General features: G+C 43.7%; 1 protein-coding gene across 1 annotated transcript; it reads right to left on the reverse strand.

Annotated features, from left to right (window-relative positions):
- Window positions 1-10,115: 10,115 nt before the first annotated feature.
- LOC311136772 (U6 snRNA-associated Sm-like protein LSm2) lies at window positions 10,116-19,069 on the reverse strand. Its single transcript, XM_084171042.1, has 5 exons — window positions 19,017-19,069; window positions 18,521-18,588; window positions 15,330-15,360; window positions 15,181-15,240; window positions 10,116-10,826 (listed from the first exon to the last, which is right to left on the reverse strand). The coding sequence occupies exons 1-5, from the start codon at window positions 19,017-19,019 to the stop codon at window positions 10,701-10,703; spliced, it is 288 nt and encodes a 95-aa protein (XP_084027168.1). The 5' UTR covers window positions 19,020-19,069; the 3' UTR covers window positions 10,116-10,700.
- Window positions 19,070-19,332: the final 263 nt, after the last annotated feature.

The raw sequence follows: 19,332 nt of genomic DNA on the forward strand, positions 1-19,332 counted from the left end.
ATAAGCTTGGCACATCTAGCCACTGGGATTTTTGCCCATTCTTCAAGGCAAAACTGCTCCAGCTCCTTCAAGTTAGATGGGTTCCGCTGGTGTACAGCAATCTTTAAGTCATACCACAGATTCTCAATTGGATTGAGGTCTGGGCTTTGAATAGGCCATTCCAAGACATTTAAATGTTTCCCCTTAAACCACTCGAGTGTTGCTTTAGCAGTATGCTTAGGGTCATTGTCCTGCTCGAAGGTAAACCTCTGTCCTAGTCTCAAATCTCTGGAAGACTGAAACAGGTTTCCCTCAAGAATTTCCCTGTATTTAGCGCCATCCATCATTCCTTCAATTCTGACCAGTTTCCCAGTCCCTGCCGATGAAATATATGTTCTCTGGGTGTTGAGAGGTGTTGGGTTTGCACCAGACATAGTGTTTTCCTTGATGGCCAAAAAGCTCAATTTTAGTCTCATCTGACCAGAGTACCTTCTTCTATATGTTTGGGGAGCCACATGGCTTTTGGCGAACACCAAACGTGTTTGCTTATTTTTTTCTTTAAGCAATGGCTTTTTTTCTGGCCACTCTTCCGTAAAGCCCAGCGCTGTGGAGTGTACGGGTTAAAGTGGTACTATGGACAGATACTCCAATCTCCGCTGTGGAGCTTTGCAGCTCCTTCAAGGTTATCTTTGGTCTCTTTGTTGCCTCTCTGATTAATGCCATCTTTGCCTGGTCTGTGAGTTTTGGTGGGCGGCCCTCTTTTTGCAGGTTTGTTGTGGTGCCATATTCTTTCCATTTTTTAATAATGGATTTAATAGTGCTCCGTGCGATGTTCAAAGTTTCGGATATTTTTTTATAACCCAACCCTGATCTGTACTTCTCCACAACTTTGTCCCTGACCTGTTTGGAGAGCTCCTTGGTCATGTTGCCGCTTGCTTGGTGGTGCCCCTTGCTTAGTGGTGTTGCAGACTCTGGGGCCTTTCAGAACAGGTGTATATATACTGAGATCATGTGACAGATCATGTGACACTTAGATTGCACACAGGTGGACTTTATTTAACTAATTATGTGACTTCTGAAGGTAATTGGTTGCACCAGATCTTATTTAGGGGCTTCATAGCAAAAGGGGTGAATACATATGCACGCACCACCTTTCCGTTATTTATTTTGTATAATCTTTTGAAACAAGTTATTTTTTTCATTTCACTTCACCAATTTGGACTATTTTGTGTATGTCCATTACATGAAATCCCCCCCCCCAAAATCCATTTAAATTACAGGTTGTAATGCAACAAAATAGGAAAAATGCCAAGGGGGATGAATACTTTTGCACGGCGCTGTATGACTTGTTTGTGTAGCAGTATATAAAGGACTGAGAGGGAATGCCCTTTTCAGAGTTTTCATCAAGCTTGGATTGAGTTTGTGAACCTCTCCGGCCGTGATAATAAAGATTGATTCATTTACATTGAGTTTGAGTCCTTAGTTGTGAATTTCCACGACATATAATTCTTCAAAGATGACCAGTAACTCTGACCATCATGTAGTTCAACACTACCATCTCAAAAACAAAGTTTGATTTGGTTATTGTAAAGTTCTACAAAAATGTAATCTGGACAATGTCTTAAATTATAACCAAAGGGGGTAAATTGCAGGGAGTGTCCCAAAGAGAAGGATCACAATGTGAATATGCATATTTACTGTCTGGATCAATAATATTGAATTAAAGTCTAAAATAGTAATCTGGATAAATGTTTATTAATTTAGGTTAATTCTTACAAAATATTTAGCAGACCTGACATTTACATTTTAGTCATTTTAGCAGACGCTCTTATCCAGAGCAACTTACAGTTAATGAGTGCATACATTTTTCATACTGGCCCCCCCGTGGGAAACGAACCCACAACCCTGGCGTTGCAAGCGCCATGCTCTACCAACTGAGCTACAGGGGACTTCATCAATAACATGTATTTAAAAACAAAAACAGCCACATACACCAATCAGCCAACAGAGGGTCTGTCCATATTACAAGACCTGTGTGAAATGCAATTTTTTGTAGACTTCATCATATCTCTTTCTGGGTATCATCACAGGCCAGATCAAAGTCATACAGAAGAGTATCATTGAAGTCACAGGGAATAGTAATATTATGGTTCTCTGGTCCAAGTCTCCAGTGTAGGGAATAGTCATATTATGGTCCAAGTCTCCAGTGTAGGGAATAGTCATATTATGGTCCAAGTCTCCAGTGTAGGGAATAGTCATATTATGGTCCAAGTCTCCAGTGTAGGGAATAGTCATATTATGGTCCTCTGGTCCAAGTCTCCAGTGCATCTCTTTCTTGGTTGATACAGTGGGGGAAAAAAGTATTTAGTCAGCCACCAATTGTGCAAGTTCTCCCACTTAAAAAGATGAGAGAGGCCTGTAATTTTCATCATAGGTACACATCAATTGTGACAGACAAATTGAGATTTTTTTTCCAGAAAATCACATTGTAGGATTTTTAATGAATTTATTTGCAAATTATGGTGGAAAATAAGTATTTGGTCACCTACAAACAAGTAAGAGTTCTGGCTCTCACAGACCTGTAACTTCTTCTTTAAGAGGCTCCTCTGTCCTCCACTCGTTACCTGTATTAATGGCACCTGTTTGAACTTGTTATCAGTATAAAAGACACCTGTCCACAACCTCAAACAGTCACACTCCAAACTCCACTATGGCCAAGACCAAAGAGCTGTCAAAGGACACCAGAAACAAAATGGTAGACCTGCACCAGGCTGGGAAGACTGAATCTGCAATAGGTAAGCAGCTTGGTTTGAAGAAATCAACTGTGGGAGCAATTATTAGGAAATGGAAGACATACAAGACCACTGATAATCTCCCTCGATCTGGGGCTCCACGCAAGATCTCACCCCGTGGGGTCAAAATGATCACAAGAACGGTGAGCAAAAATCCCAGAACCACACGGGGGGACCTAGTGAATGACCTGCAGAGAGCTGGGACCAAAGTAACAAAGCCTACCATCAGTAACACACTACGCCGCCAGGGACTCAAATCCTGCAGTGCCAGACGTGTCCCCCTGCTTAAGCCAGTACATGTCCAGGCCCATCTGTAGTTTGCTAGAGTGCATTTGGATGATCCAGAAGAGGATTGGGAGAATGTCATATGGTCAGATGAAACCAAAATAGAACTTTTTGGTAAAAACTCAACTCGTCGTGTTTGGAGGACAAAGAATGCTGAGTTGCATCCAAAGAACACCATACCTACTGTGAAGCATGGGGGTGGAAACATCATGCTTTGGGGCTGTTTTTCTGCAAAGGGACCAGGACGACTGATCTGTGTAAAGGAAAGAATGAATGGGGCCATGTATCGTGAGATTTTGAGTGAAAACCTCCTTCCATCAGCAAGGGCATTGAAGATGAAACGTGGCTGGGTCTTTCAGCATGACAATGATCCCAAACACACCGCCCGGGCAACGAAGGAGTGGCTTCGTAAGAAGCATTTCAAGGTCCTGAAGTGGCCTAGCCAGTCTCCAGATCTCAACCCCATAGAAAATCTTTGGAGGGAGTTGAAAGTCCGTCTTGCCCAGCGACAGCCCCAAAACATCACTGCTCTAGAGGAGATCTGCATGGAGGAATGGGCCAAAATACCAGCAACAGTGTGTGAAAACCTTGTGAAGACTTACAGAAAACATTTGACCCGTGTCATTGCCAACAAAGGGTATATAACAAAGTATTGAGAAACTTTTGTTATTGACCAAATACTTATTTTCCACCATAATTTGCAAATAAATTCATTAAAAATCCTACAATGTGATTCTCTGGATTTTTTTTTCTCATTTTTACTGTCATAGTTGACGTGTACCTATGATGAAAATTACAGGCCTCTCTCATCTTTTTAAGTGGGAGAACTTGCACAATTGGTGGCTGACTAAATACTTTTTTCCCCACTGTACCTGAAAATACACTGAACAAAAATATAATCGCAACATGTAAAGTGTTGGTCCCATGTTTCATGAGCTGAAATAAAAGATCCCAGAAATGTTCCATACACACAAAATGCTTATTTCTCTCAAATGTTGCGCACAAATTTGTTTACATCCCTGTTAGTGAACATTTCTCCTTTACCAAGATAATCCAGCCACCTGACAGGTGTGGCATATCAAGAAGCTGATTAAACGGCATGATCATTACACAGGTGCACCTTGTGATGGGGACAATAAAAGGCCATTCTAAAATGTGCAGTTTTGTCACACTACACAATGCCACAGATGTCTCAAGTTGAGGGAGCATGCAATTGGCATGCTGACTGCAGGAATATCCACCAGAGCTGTTGCCAGATAATTTAATGTTAATTTCTCTACCATAAGCCGCCTCCAACGTTGTTTTAGAAAATGTGGAAGTATGTCTAACCTGCCTCACAACTGCAGACCACGTGAAACCACGCCAGCTCAGGACCGCCACATTCTGCTTCTTCTCCTGCGGGATCGTCTGAGACCAGCCACCTGGAGAGGTGATGAAACTGTGGGTTTGCACAACCGAAGAATTTCTGCACAAACTGTCAGAAACCGTCTCAGGGAAGCTCATCTGCGTGCTCGTCGTCCTCACCAGGGTCTTGACCAGACTGCAGTCCAGCATCGTAACGGTTATCAGTTGGCAAATGCTCACCTTCGATGGCCACTGGCCTGCTGGAGAAATGTGCTCTTCACGGATGAATCCCGGTTTCAAATGTACCAGGCAGATGGCAGACAGCGTGTCTGGCGTCGTGTGGCCGAGCAGTTTGCTGATGTCAGTGTTGAGAACAGAGTGCCCCATGGTGGCGATGGGGTTATGGTATGGGCAGGCATTAGCTACGGACAACGAACACAATTGCATTTTATCGATGGCAATTTGAAATGCCCAGAGATACCGTGAAGAGATCCTAAGGCCCATTGTCGTGCCATTCATCCACCGCCATCACCTCATGTTTCAGCATGATAATGCACAGCCCCATGTCGCAAGGATCTGTACACAATTCCTGGAAGCTGAAAATGTCCCTGTTCTTCCATGGCCTGCATACTCACCAGACGTCACCGATTGAGCATGTTTGGGATGCTCTGGATCAATGTGTACGACAGCGTGTTCTAGTGCCCGCCAATATCCAGCAACTTCACACAGCCATTGAAGAGGAGTGGGACAACATTCCACAGGACACAATCAACAGCCTGATCAACTCTATGCGAAGGAGATGTGTCGCTCTGCATGAGGCAAATGGTGGTCACACCAGATAATGACTGGTTCTCTGATCCACGCCCCTACCTTTATTTTAAAGGTATCTGTGACCAACAGATGCATATCTGTATTCCCAGTCATGTGAAATACATTGATTAGGGCCTAATTAATTACCTTATATGAACTGTAACTCAGTAAAATGTTAGAAATTCTTGCATGTTCCGTTTATATTTTTGTTGCTGTGGGTGCTGACCTAGGGTCCCTCCAGTTTCATTGAAGTTTCTCCCTCAAGTTAGATTACATTAAATGAAAGACACCTCATTATCAGAGTACTCCTCGTCTGATGTTGAAATTAACAGGGAATCTGAACGAAGCTGTTGAGAGAATGCCAAGAGTGAGCAAAGCTGTCATCGAGGCAAAGGGTGACTACTTTTGAAGAATCTAAAATATAAAGAATCTCAAATATAAAATATAGTTTGATTTGTTTAACTCTTTTTTTGGTTACTAGATGATTCCATTTGTGTTATTTCATAGTTTTGATGTCTTTGCTATTATTCTACAATGTAGAAAATAGTAAAAAAATTAAGAAAAACCTTGGAATGAGTAGGTGTTCTAAAACTTTTGACTGGTACTGTAGTTCCTCTATGCCAAATGAGTCCATCATTGAAACCAGATTAATGGCCGCGTGGGAGAGCATCAAAACTACTGCAGGCGACTGCCGACTGACACATCTACACATCAGGATCATAAATAACCACTCATTATTTGTAGATCAGTCACTCAATCACAATTTACCCATGATACATTGCGGTTTTCATCCTCTCAAACATGGCCACTGCTTTTGCCTAGGGTCGGTTTAAGAGACTAGATTTTTATGGGAATTGTTGCATCATGCTAATTAGACTGAAGCGCGGGTGCGTCAATCGACTCCAGGGGGTTCGGTTTGCTGCTTGAAACTGCTGTTAGTTTTGAAAGCATACTCAATATCCCACAGTATTTAACATACATGTATAAATAGACTATTTGTTCCAATGTAAGTAGTCAATTTACCATAATAACTTCCATCTTCATCTACTGGGATGTTGTTGAAGTGAAGTCTTCCATGAATGTCTCACAGGGATGACCACACTATTCTGCTGATAAGATGTTCACCTTCAGAACATGTTACACATGAGTTTGTGTGGCAATTGCCATCTAGTCAAATTATCTACACCTGGCTGATCACAGTTGAGCTGACCTCATGTTCCTCAACTAATCAGCAGACCAGGGCCCAATTCCATTTCCCCGTCTGCAGAATTCTGCTTGTTCAAGACATCAGTACTGGCCTATATACAGTGCATTCGTAAAGTATTCAGACCCCTTGACTTTTTCCACATTTTGTTACGTTACAGCCTTATTCCAAAATTGATTAAATCGTTTTTTTCCCCTCAATCTACGCACAATACCCCATAATGACAAAGCAATCTTTTTTTTTTTTTTTTTTTTGTGCAAATGTATACAAAATAAATAATGAAATATCACATTTAAATAAGTATTCAGACCCTTTCCTCAGTACTTTGTTGAAGCACCTTTGGCAGCGATTACAGCCTCATGTCTTCTTGAGAATGACGCTACAAGCTTGGCACACCTGTATTTTGGGAGTTTCTCCCATTCTTCTCAGCAAATCCTCTCAAGCTCTGTCAGGTTGGATGGGGAGCGTCGCTGCACAGCTATTTTCATGTCTCTCCAGAGATGTTTGATCGGGTTCAAGTCCGGGCTCTGGCTGTGCCACTCAAGGACATTCAGAGACCTGTCCCGAAGCCACTCCTGCGTTGTCTTGGCTGTGTGCTTAGGGTCGTTGTCCTGTTGGAAGGTGAACCTTCGCCCCAGTCTGAGGTCCTGAGAGCTCTGGAGCAGGTTTTCATCAAGGTTCTCTCTGTACTTTGCTCCGTTCATCTTTCCCTCGATCCTGACTAGTCTCCCAGTCCCTGCTGCTGAAAAACATCACCACAGCATGATGCTGCCACCACCATACTTCACCGTAGGGATGGTGCCAGGTTTCCTCCAGACGTGACGCTTGGCATTCAGGCCAAAGGGTTCAATCTTGGTTTCATCAGACCAGAGAATCTTGTTTCTCATGGTCTGAGAGTTCTTTGGGTGCCTTTTGGCTACTCCAAGCAGGCTGTCATGTGCCTTTTACTGAGGAGTGGCTTCCGTCTGGCCACTCTACCATAAAGGCCTGATTGGTGGAGTGCTGCAGAGATGACTTTCCTTCTGGAAGGTTCTCCCATCTCCACAGAGGAACTCTGGAGCTCTGTCAGAGTGACCATCGGGTTCTTGGTCACCTCCCTGACCAAGGCCCTTCTTCCCCGACAGTTTGGCCGGGCGGCCAGCTCTAGGAAGAGTCTTGGTGGTTCCTAACTTCCTCCATGTAAGAATGATGGAGGCCACTGTGTTCTTGGGGACCTTCAATGCTCAGAAATGTTTTGGTACCCTTCCCCAGATCTGTTCCTCGACACAATCCTGTCTCGGAGCTCTACGGACAATTCCTTCGACCTCATGGCTTGGTTTTTGCATTGACATGCACTGTCAACTGTGGGACCTTATATAGCCTTTCCAAATCATGTCCAATCAATTGAATTTACCACAGATGGACTCGAAATTAAGTTGTAGAAACATCTCAAGGATGATCAATGGAAACAGCATTCACCTGAGCTCAATTTCGAGTCTCATATTAAAGGGTCTGAATACTTATGTAAATAATAACTTTTTTTTTTATACATTTGCAAAAATATCTAAAACCTTCGTCATTATGGGGTATTGTGTGTAGATTGATGAGGGAAAAAAATGATTTCATCAATTTTAGAATAAGGCTGTAACGTAACAAAATGTGGAAAAAGTCAAGGGGTCTGAATACTTTCCGAATGTATTCTAACTGCTGTTTACTGTCATAGGGCATTCATATGGGTTGTAATAGCCCACATTAACATATGCAGCATAAGAAACAAGGTTCATGAAATCAACAACTTGATAGTAACAGATGACATTCATATTCTGACCATGTCTGAAACTCACTTAGATAATACCTTTGATGATACAGTGGGTAGCAATACAAGGTTATAACATTTACAGAAAAGACAGAAATGCCAACGGTGGAGGTGTTGCTGTTTATATTCAGAACCACATTCCTGTAAAGCTGAGAGAGGATCTCATGTTAAATACTGTTGAAGTAATATGGCTACAGGTTCATCTGCCTCACCTAAAGCCCATTCTGGTGGGAAGCTGCTATAGACCACCAAGTGCTAACAGTCAGTATCTGGATAACATGTGAAATGCTTAATAATGTATGTGATATCAATGGAGAGGTATACTTTCTGGGTGACCTAAATATTGACTGGCTTTCATCAAGCTGCCCACTCAAGAGAAAGCTTTGAACAGTAACCAGTGCCTGCAACCTGGCTCAGGTTATCAGTCAACCTACCAGGGTAGTTACAAACAGCACAGGAATGAAATCATCAACATGTATTGATCACATCTTACTAATGCTGCAGAAAATTTGCTTTAAAGCAGTATCCAAATCCATTGGATGTAGTGATCACAATATAGTAGCCATATCTAGGAAAACCAAAGTTCCAAAGGCTGGGCCTAATATAGTGTATAAGAGGTCATACAATACGTTTTGTAGTGATTCCAATGTAAATATTTGCTGGTCTGTGGTGTGTAATGAGGAGCAACCAGACACTGCAGTTGACAGATTTATGAAATTGCTTATTCCAGTTACTAATAAGCATACACCCATTAAGACAATGACTGTAAAAACTGTTAAATCCCTGTGGATTGAGCAGGAATTGAAAAAAAATTTATGGTTGAGAGGGATGAGGCAAAAGGAATGGCAAATAAGTCTTGACTGCACAACCGATTGGCAAACATACTGAGAAATCATGTGACTAAACTGAATAAAAATAAGAAGAAACTACACTATGAAACAAAGATAAATGACATAAAGAATGATAGTAAAAAGCTTTGGAGCCCCTTAAATGACATTTAAACTTAAAGGTCATTTTTGGTAAAAAGGCAAACTCAGCTCCATCATTCGTTGAATCAGATGGCACATTCATCACAAAACCCACTGATATTGCCAACTCCTTCAATAATTTTTTTCCATCGGCAAGATTAGCAAAAACTTAATGCCGACACTACACATCCAAGTATAACTGACCAAATTATGAAAGACAAACGTTGTAATTTTGATTTCCGAAACGTGAGTGTAAGAGGTGTCAAATGTTTTATCTATCAACAATGACACCGGGGGTCTGACAACTTGGATGGAAGATTACCGGGGCCAATAGCGGACTAAAACTGTGTGGTCCTCTGTAGCTCAATTGATAGAGCATTGATCCCCGGGGACCACCCATACGTAAAAATTTATGCACACATGACTGTAAGTCGCTTTGGATATAAGCGTCTGCTAAATGGCATATTATTATTATTATATTGCCACTCCTATTTGCCATATTTTCAATCTACGCATACAAAAAAAGTGTGTGCCCTCAGGCCTGGAGGAAAGCAAAAGTATTAATTATTATTAATTATTTAATTCCGCTACCTAAGAATAGTAAAGCCCCCTTTACTGGCTCAAATAGTCGACCAATCAGCCTGTTACCGACCCTTAGTAAACTATTGGAAAAAATGGTGTTTGACCAGATACAATGCTATTTTCTATTTTCCACCATAATTTGCAAATAAATTCATTAAAAATCCTACAATGTGATTTTCTGGATTTTTTTCTTCTCAATTTGTCTGTCATAGTTGACGTGTACCTATGATGAAAATTACAGGCCTCTCTCATCTTTTTAAGTGGGAGAACTTGCACAATTGGTGGCTGACTAAATACTTTTTTCCCCCACTGTAGCCGTACTGTATACAAACATTCAAATGATTGGACAATAAGAAAAGGATTGAAACAAGGTTTATGTACACCACATCAAAAAGCTGATCTAAATAACATCGAGTCATACAAGCTCAAAACTGGTTTTACAAAGAAAAAGGGCAGAGAATATTCTCAATCTGAGCTGAAGAACAGTAAAAATAGCCTTCATTCATGATGGGCACATTCAGAAGGAGAATATATACACATTTTTGCACAACGTTTCTCAAAAAAATATAAGAAGATAACACGTGCGGAATCTGGATCAGTCAAACACAGAGAGTGGTGCTGTATTGAATAGAGAAATGGAAGTGCTGGAAGCTCGCCCAAATGTTTACAAAAACCAAAACAGAAGGGTATCAAGTGCTGTGAGACCTCGGTTGGCATTTGAGGTAGGTGACACTAAGCACTGCAACAAAGGCTAGACATTAAGGAATGCATTTCAGGGGCAACAGTTATACTATGCAAACACAGATTAAATTATTTTGATACCCGCAAATATTTAGAAACTTTTTGATACCCGAATGATTGTTACACCCAACTAAACATATTTGTTAATGTTCCAATACCTCCCTCCCTCCCTCCCACCCGTGATGTCACGTGTTAAAGCATCACTGCTTCTGTTGCAGAGCCTCCTTTCGCGCAGCATCCTGTAGCAGCTGAGTGTCAACCTCATCTGCAGGAAGCTGGACGTATCGCACCACGGAGCCTCGAATGAAACAGTTCTTCACTGATAACTGTCGACACAAGGTAACAGAACAGGTAGCATTAGGAAAAACAACGGGCTGAATTTATCACTTTAGAGAACAAAAACAGGAAAACACCCCCTATTGATTTATTTCACAGCATTCTGAAGATCCTGAGACGGGGTTGTGAAGGAAGGCATTGGCCTTCTGAGACGGGGTGGTGAAGGAAGGCATTGGCCTTCTGAGACGGGGTTGTGAAGGAAGGCATTGGCCTTCTGAGACGGGGTTGTGAAGGAAGGCATTGGCCTTCTGAGACGGGGTTGTGAAGGAAGGCATTGGCCTTCTGAGACGGGGTTGTGAAGGAAGGCATTGGCCTTCTGAGACGGGGTTGTGAAGGAAGGCATTGGCCTTCTGAGACGGGGTGGTGAAGGAAGGCATTGGCCTTCTGAGACGGGGTTGTGAAGGAAGGCATTGGCCTTCTGAGACGGGGTTGTGAAGGAAGGCATTGGCCTTCTGAGACGGGGTGGTGAAGGAAGGCATTGGCCTTCTGAGACGGGGTGGTGAAGGAAGGCATTGGCCTTCTGAGACGGGGTGGTGAAGGAAGGCATTGGCCTTCTGAGACGGGGTTGGTGAAGGAAGGCATTGGCCTTCTGAGACGGGGTTGTGAAGGAAGGCATTGGCCTTCTGAGACGGGGTTGTGAAGGAAGGCATTGGCCTTCTGAGACGGGGTTGTGAAGGAAGGCATTGGCCTTCTGAGACGGGGTTGTGAAGGAAGGCATTGGCCTTCTGAGACGGGGTTGTGAAGGAAGGCATTGGCCTTCTGAGACGGGGTTGTGAAGGAAGGCATTGGCCTTCTGAGACGGGGTTGTGAAGGAAGGCATTGGCCTTCTGAGACGGGGTTGTGAAGGAAGGCATTGGCCTTCTGAGACGGGGTGGTGAAGGAAGGCATTGGCCTTCTGAGACGGGGTGGTGAAGGAAGGCATTGGCCTTCTGAGACGGGGTTGTGAAGGAAGGCATTGGCCTTCTGAGACGGGGTTGTGAAGGAAGGCATTGGCCTTCTGAGACGGTGTGGTGAAGGAAGGCATTGGCCTTCTGAGACGGTGTGGTGAAGGAAGGCATTGGCCTTCTGAGACGGGGTTGTGAAGGAAGGCATTGGCCTTCTGAGACGGTGTGGTGAAGGAAGGCATTGGCCTTCTGAGACGGGGTTGGTGAAGGAAGGCATTGGCCTTCTGAGACGGTGTGGTGAAGGAAGGCATTGGCCTTCTGAGACGGTGTGGTGAAGGAAGGCATTGGCCTTCTGAGACGGGGTTGTGAAGGAAGGCATTGGCCTTCTGAGACGGGGTTGTGAAGGAAGGCATTGGCCTTCTGAGACGGGGTTGTGAAGGAAGGCATTGGCCTTCTGAGACGGGGTTGTGAAGGAAGGCATTGGCCTTCTGAGACGGGGTTGTGAAGGAAGGCATTGGCCTTCTGAGACGGGGTTGTGAAGGAAGGCATTGGCCTTCTGAGACGGGGTGGTGAAGGAAGGCATTGGCCTTCTGAGACGGGGTTGTGAAGGAAGGCATTGGCCTTCTGAGACGGGGTTGTGAAGGAAGGCATTGGCCTTCTGAGACGGGGTTGTGAAGGAAGGCATTGGCCTTCTGAGACGGGGTTGTGAAGGAAGGCATTGGCCTTCTGAGACGGGGTTGTGAAGGAAGGCATTGGCCTTCTGAGACGGGGTTGTGAAGGAAGGCATTGGCCTTCTGAGACGGGGTGGTGAAGGAAGGCATTGGCCTTCTGAGACGGGGTGGTGAAGGAAGGCATTGGCCTTCTGAGACGGGGTTGTGAAGGAAGGCATTGGCCTTCTGAGACGGGGTGGTGAAGGAAGGCATTGGCCTTCTGAGACGGTGTGGTGAAGGAAGGCATTGGCCTTCTGAGACGGGGTTGTGAAGGAAGGCATTGGCCTTCTGAGACGGGGTGGTGAAGGAAGGCATTGGCCTTCTGAGACGGTGTGGTGAAGGAAGGCATTGGCCTTCTGAGACGGGGTTGTGAAGGAAGGCATTGGCCTTCTGAGACGGTGTGGTGAAGGAAGGCATTGGCCTTCTGAGACGGGGTTGGTGAAGGAAGGCATTGGCCTTCTGAGACGGTGTGGTGAAGGAAGGCATTGGCCTTCTGAGACGGTGTGGTGAAGGAAGGCATTGGCCTTCTGAGACGGGGTTGTGAAGGAAGGCATTGGCCTTCTGAGACGGTGTGGTGAAGGAAGGCATTGGCCTTCTGAGACGGGGTGGTGAAGGAAGGCATTGGCCTTCTGAGACGGGGTTGTGAAGGAAGGCATTGGCCTTCTGAGACGGGGTTGTGAAGGAAGGCATTGGCCTTCTGAGACGGGGTTGTGAAGGAAGGCATTGGCCTTCTGAGACGGGGTGGTGAAGGAAGGCATTGGCCTTCTGAGACGGGGTTGTGAAGGAAGGCATTGGCCTTCTGAGACGGGGTTGTGAAGGAAGGCATTGGCCTTCTGAGACGGGGTTGTGAAGGAAGGCATTGGCCTTCTGAGACGGGGTTGTGAAGGAAGGCATTGGCCTTCTGAGACGGGGTTGTGAAGGAAGGCATTGGCCTTCTGAGACGGGGTGGTGAAGGAAGGCATTGGCCTTCTGAGACGGGGTTGTGAAGGAAGGCATTGGCCTTCTGAGACGGGGTTGTGAAGGAAGGCATTGGCCTTCTGAGACGGGGTTGTGAAGGAAGGAATTGGTTTCCCCAGACACAGATTAAGTGTAGTACTGGACTGACCCAGTCTGTAGTCTGAGTCTGTAAAACCCACATTTCAAGCAGACCACCATAGTCCCTGTGCCCAAGAATGCGAAGGTAACCTTCCATAAATGACTACCGCCCCGTAGCAAAATTGATTAAATTAAAAATGTTCCTCATCAATCTACACACAATACCCCATAATGACAAAGCAAAAACAGGCTAAATTTTTTTGCTAATTTAAAAAAAATTGAAAATACCAAGTCAGAGCAAAAACCAAGCCATGAAGTCGAAGGAATTGTCCGTAGAGCTCAGAGACAGGATTGTGTCGAGGCACAGATCTGGGGAAGGGTACCAAAAAATGTCTGCAGCATTGAAGGTCCCCAAGAACACAGTGGCCTCCATCATTCTTAAAATGGAAGTTCGGAACCACCAAGACTCTTCCTAGAGCTGGCCGTCCGGCCAAACTGAGCAATCGGGGGAGAAGGGCCTTGGTCAGGGAGGTGACCAAGAACCTGATGGTTCCTCTGTGGAGATGGGAGAACCTTCCAGAAGGACAATCTCTGCAGCACTCCACCAATCAGGCCTTTATGGTAGAGTGGCCAGACGGAAGCCACTCTTCAGTGAAAGGCACATGACAGCCCGCTTGGAGTTTCCCAAAAGGCACCTACAGGACTCTCAGACCGTGAGAAACAAGATTCTCTGGTCTGATGAACAAGATTGAACTATTTGGACTGAATGCCAAGCGTCACGTCTGGAGGAAACCTGGCACCATCCCTACGGTGAAGCATGGTGGTGGCAGCATCATGCTGTGGGGACGTTTTTCAACGGCAGGGACTGGGAGACTAGTTAGGATCGAGGGAAAGATGAGCGGAGCAAAGTACAGAGAGATCCTTGATGAAAACCTGCTCCAGAGCGCTCAGGACCTCAGACTGGGGAGAAGTTCACCTTCCAACAGGACAACGACCCTAAGCACACAGCCAAGACAACACAGGAGTGGCTTCGGGACAAGTCTCTGAATGTCCTTTAGTGGCCCAGCCAGAGCCTGGACTTGAACCTGATCAAACATCTCTGGAGAGACCTGAAAAAAGCTGTGCAGCGACGCTCCCCATCCAACCTGACAGAGCTTGGGAGGATCTGCAGAGAAGAATGGGAGAAACTCCCCAAATACAGGTGTGTCAAGCTTGTAGCGTCATACCCAAGAAGACTCGAGGCTGTAATGGCTGCCAAAGGTGCTTCAACAAAGTACTGAGTGAAGGTCTGAATATTTATGTAAATGTATTTCCGTTTTTATTTTTGAATACATTTGCAAAAAATCTAAAAACCTGTTTTTGCTTTGTCATTATGGGGTCCCCTGTAGCTCAGTTGGTAGAGCATGGCGCTTGCAACGCCAGGGTTGTGGGTTCGATTCCCACGGGGGGCCAGTATGAAAAATGTATGCACTCACTAACTGTAAGTCGCTCTGGATAAGAGCGTCTGCTAAATGACTAAAATGTAAAATGTATGTGTGTAGATTGATAAAGAAAAAACAAAATTTTATCAATTTTAGAATAAGGCTGTAACGTAACAAAATGTGGAAAAAGTCAAGGGGTCTGAATACTTTCCGAATGCACTGTAAATAGGGCTAAATACAGTATGTCTGGGAAACCAGCTCTAGATTGGCCGATGTATGGACAGCACAACTCACCATATGTGGATACTTCTCTGGATCAGTGACGCTGATGTCTGTCAGTTTAATGTTCAGGTACTGTAAGACAAGAGCAAGCACAACAACTTAAGAGCCCATTTTTAAAAAACGGACGAACGCTAACGGTTTGGGTCGTCTTCTACTCTTACCTGATCAACAGAGTGAAGTGTCCCACAGATGCTGAAAAAAAAAAAAAATAGACAAAATATGTGTAACTTGCAAAAAATCAACATCTGTCATCTCAAGCTTTCAATTGTTTTGGTTTGCAGTGCAGGGTGCTTCGGGGACTCGATGACAGACGGGAAAGAGACGAGGACATCCACCCGCCACCTAGATCAAAACGTTGAGCTGCTGCCCTTCTGTATGAACAGAAGCTGGGCGAACTTCATTCCAAAAGGTAACCAGGCTATTTTTTGTTTTGTCGACATTTTGGGAAGTTTACCGAAAAATTTTCTGTTTCCATCAAGCCTGTCATTACATTCTCTATCCGACTTTACGCCTAAATATTGTTTCTGTGCGACCTGGAATTGTAATTTAGGAGCGCCTAGAAAAATGAAAGATTCGAGCTTTAAATACCTTTCATTGTGCTCCTAAATGTCTTTGCCTGCGCCTATTTCTTCTCATTAGGAGCACACGTGCTCCTAAAGCCATGTGACATGGGCTGACAGGGTGTGTGTGTGCTCACTTTCAAGTGTTTTTTTTTTTTTTTGTATTGCATGTATTATTGCGTATTGATTGTGTATTTTGTATGCTTATCTTACAAAATGAATTTCCATGAAAATTGTACAGGCTGTTGTCTGCCCTAGCAGACAAAACTGCTTTACCCAAAGACTGTTACCCTCCTTTACAAAAACAACCCTCAGATGAAGGAAAGTGTACAAGTTAGCCAGCAGATCCGACACCTCCCGCTTGCTTCCAGCTGCACCGCAGGGTGGGACACCGCAGAGCAGGCGTGACGATAATTTAAGCAAACTGCCTGTCCGACCCTGTAGTGCAGCTGTAAGCAAGCGGGAGGTGTCGGATCTGCCGGCTATGTACAAGGGGGTCTCCGTTTTGTTGTAGTGTTAGACCAGCTATTTCCAGAGAAACAGCCATAAACCCCACCTATTTCTACGATTTATCTTCTTAAAAATGTGATTTTAAACTTAAAAACACACTGCTAATCTTAAATTAAAAACTTTTGTATAGCCAATTTTGACTGTGGCAACTAGTGGAAACCACTAGGGGCCAGGGTTCAGGTCTGGAAGCACGGTTTTGACTGCTCCTACAGTCTTGCTTTCGGTACCGCAGTTTAACTGACGTCCAGCCCAGAAAGACCATTTCCATAGATGGCCCCCATAGGGAAGTCCGATTAGAAAATTACTAAGACACATTAGTCATCACCTTTGTGCACAAAACATCACTCACAGCCGATGATATGAACCTATATACTGCCATGCTTTTGGAATGACGTGTGAACCGGTATCTGGGCAAAGGAGACGATGAATATGACGAGATCTCCTTTCTGCCCAGAAAGCTACCGTTCTCCAGCTCTGTTTGCTACTCACCAAATATGCCCTGACTGCAACGATCGTCATTTACTGCCTTTATGACCAGTATGTACTTCCACAAAATGTCAAAATACATTTTTACAACCAACTGAAAAATGTTCAATGTATTGTTTTGTACCGGAAGAGGCACCGGAGGTGGTCGTAGAAATGTTTTGGAAATACATAACGAGCGTAACAGCATTAAGACGATAGATACAGGCAGGGCAGGCGTATTTTCACTTGACGCTCGCAGAGCTGGTGAACGGTAGCTTTCAGGGAAGAAAGGAGAGTGTCATATTCGTCTCTTTTACTGGTTCAGATTACGTCGTTGCTGCCCGCGATTCTCCCTGTGCACACTTGAGTGTTAGTGCTGCATGTGAAGTTGGGCCTCGTAAACCAGATGCAACCCGGATATTGAGTACCACAGTATGAGTCAATTAATCCCATAAAACCTAGCGGTCAAACAGTGAAATGGTTCCAATCGTTTTTCCACCATTCATTTTTCCCCATAGGGGATTTTAGAAACACTTAAAATAACGTCTGTGTTTCGTGTAGGCTTACCCTGGAGTGACGTTTTGATAACAGTGTAAATCTCTCTCGGACAAGGTGACTTTTAATATATTTGCCTGTATTTACCCACTCCCATAATGAAATGCTAATTAGCTGCTAATGTGGCTATCCTAAAGAACTACAAATGTCATGATCTGGACGAGACAGCAAATCGAGGCAAAGATAAGAATCTCTGGAGTAACTACCTAATATTAGCTAAATGTACATTTACATCATTTAGCAGACGCTAAATGTAGTAATGAATACATTGGCTAAATTTCATTAAATGGACAATTTTGTGAACTGTCTTGTGCAAAGGTGTCTGCTAGAGATGACGTACAGGAGCTTGCAGGGATTTGTAGTTTTGCATGATGGCTACTTTGATGCTAATTAGCATTTTCGAATCTGAGAGTAAATAGAGCCGAATATATTGATAAAAGTCACCTTGTCGGAGAGAGATTTACATGGTTAGCAAAATGTCACGCCAGGGTAAGCCTACACGAAACACAGCCCGTAAGTGTTTTTAAAATGCCCTATGGGAAAAATGACTGCTGGAAAAACGACTGGAACCAGTTCCCTGTTTGACCTCTAGGTTTTATGGGTATTATGACACCTCCACTGTGGGGTACTATAGATGGTCCATGGATCTCTGTATTTGAAAATTAGCTGATTCAGTTGCAAAACGTTTCTTAAACTGAAGCAAACGGAACGAGAAGGGGAGGGACCTACCTGAATTTGTCCAAAAATAAACTCGTTTGCTTCCGTTTGGTTCCTAAGCGGTTTCCGTAATGAATCCACGTCAGTTATTTTATACCTCAATGCATGCACTTAACACCATTTACTCGTTTGCTAAACTCCTCTTATTCTTTTTTGTATCTTCATTAGCACAGTATACATGATCCCAATTTTTGCTCCAAGATGCCAAAAATTAGAAAAACACGAAAAAGTAGATCGTGCTGATTTATTGGTTTATTATTACGGGGCAGGTTTACAACGATGTGCTAAAACATCTAGCTATGAGCTTCCAGATCCTCTCATGACCACCGCGGCTGCAAGAAGCTCTCAGACTTCACCTAGCTACTATTGTAGCCTATATTAATGTTTTTAATTACTACTTGTTTATTTTGCTCAAGAGCTTTAAGATTTTGTCTAATGAAAAGCGCTATAAAAGTTAAATGCATTATTGTTATAAAACATAATATCTGAATTCCGCCACCTTTATGCACTAACGTTAGCTAGCTATGAACGCCAATAATACAAACCTCAAGTCATTTTTGAGCTCCACCACCACGTCCTTCCCCACCAGGGACTTGAAAAAGGAGTAGAAAAGCTGCAATACAGAAGATATATTTAACCTTAGCTAGCTACAGCGTTATGAATAATTGCTAGATCGCTAACATTAGTTAGCTAAGTGACTTAACTAGCTGGCTAGTAGCCTAACATTCCTTGCGCTAGCTAGGAGACCGTAACTTCTGGATTTCCAGGCAACAATTCTTTATAGCTAAGTAACTAGTTACTACCTAACTAACTAAGCTCAAAAGTTTGCTAGTTGATAAACGCAAAATCAACGACATGCTCATTCTTCAGACATGCTAGCACACGCACTGGCCTCAAACCGTTCCTACAACATGTTTGATTTGTATATAGATGCAGTTTTAACTATGTGAGTTGCTGATAACTATCAACACGCTTTGTAACGTTTCAAAAACGAGAGAAAACGATTAAAATACAGCAAACAAAAGCACGAAATATTCTCACCATTTTCAATTTTCAGCGCTGCTGCCTCGTCTCAGGTTGATGACGTCATATGTACCAATTGGTCGATTTTAAAATACGTCATGATTGTGGAAGAAACATTTGTAATGGGCGCTCACATTTTCATTCATAAAATCTTATTTTACGCTATATTTATTTTATTTTTTATTATGTTATGAATTCATGGACAGAGTAGAGTAAGTAGGCTAATTAATATACTTTGTATATCTTCTATGCAGTTGCTAAAAGTTTTCCAATCCAATGACGTTGGCCACTTGCTTCAAAATGTATTCACACTCATGCAATACTGTCAACATAC

The sequence above is a fragment of the Coregonus lavaretus genome (assembly GCF_964263955.1).
Source record: "Coregonus lavaretus genome assembly, chromosome: 11".
NCBI classification, from domain to species: domain Eukaryota; kingdom Metazoa; phylum Chordata; class Actinopteri; order Salmoniformes; family Salmonidae; genus Coregonus; species Coregonus lavaretus.

What these genes read in the sequence shown, in the direction of transcription:
- LOC311136772 (XM_084171042.1), bottom strand. An exon ending in CACTTCACTCTGTTGATCAG is followed by an intron (nt 15,241 to 15,329) that starts GTAAGAGTAGAA and finishes CTTGTCTTACAG; the next exon opens with TACCTGAACATTAAACTGAC. An exon ending in CAGAGAAGTATCCACATATG is followed by an intron (nt 10,827 to 15,180) that starts GTGAGTTGTGCT and finishes TTGTGTCGACAG; the next exon opens with TTATCAGTGAAGAACTGTTT.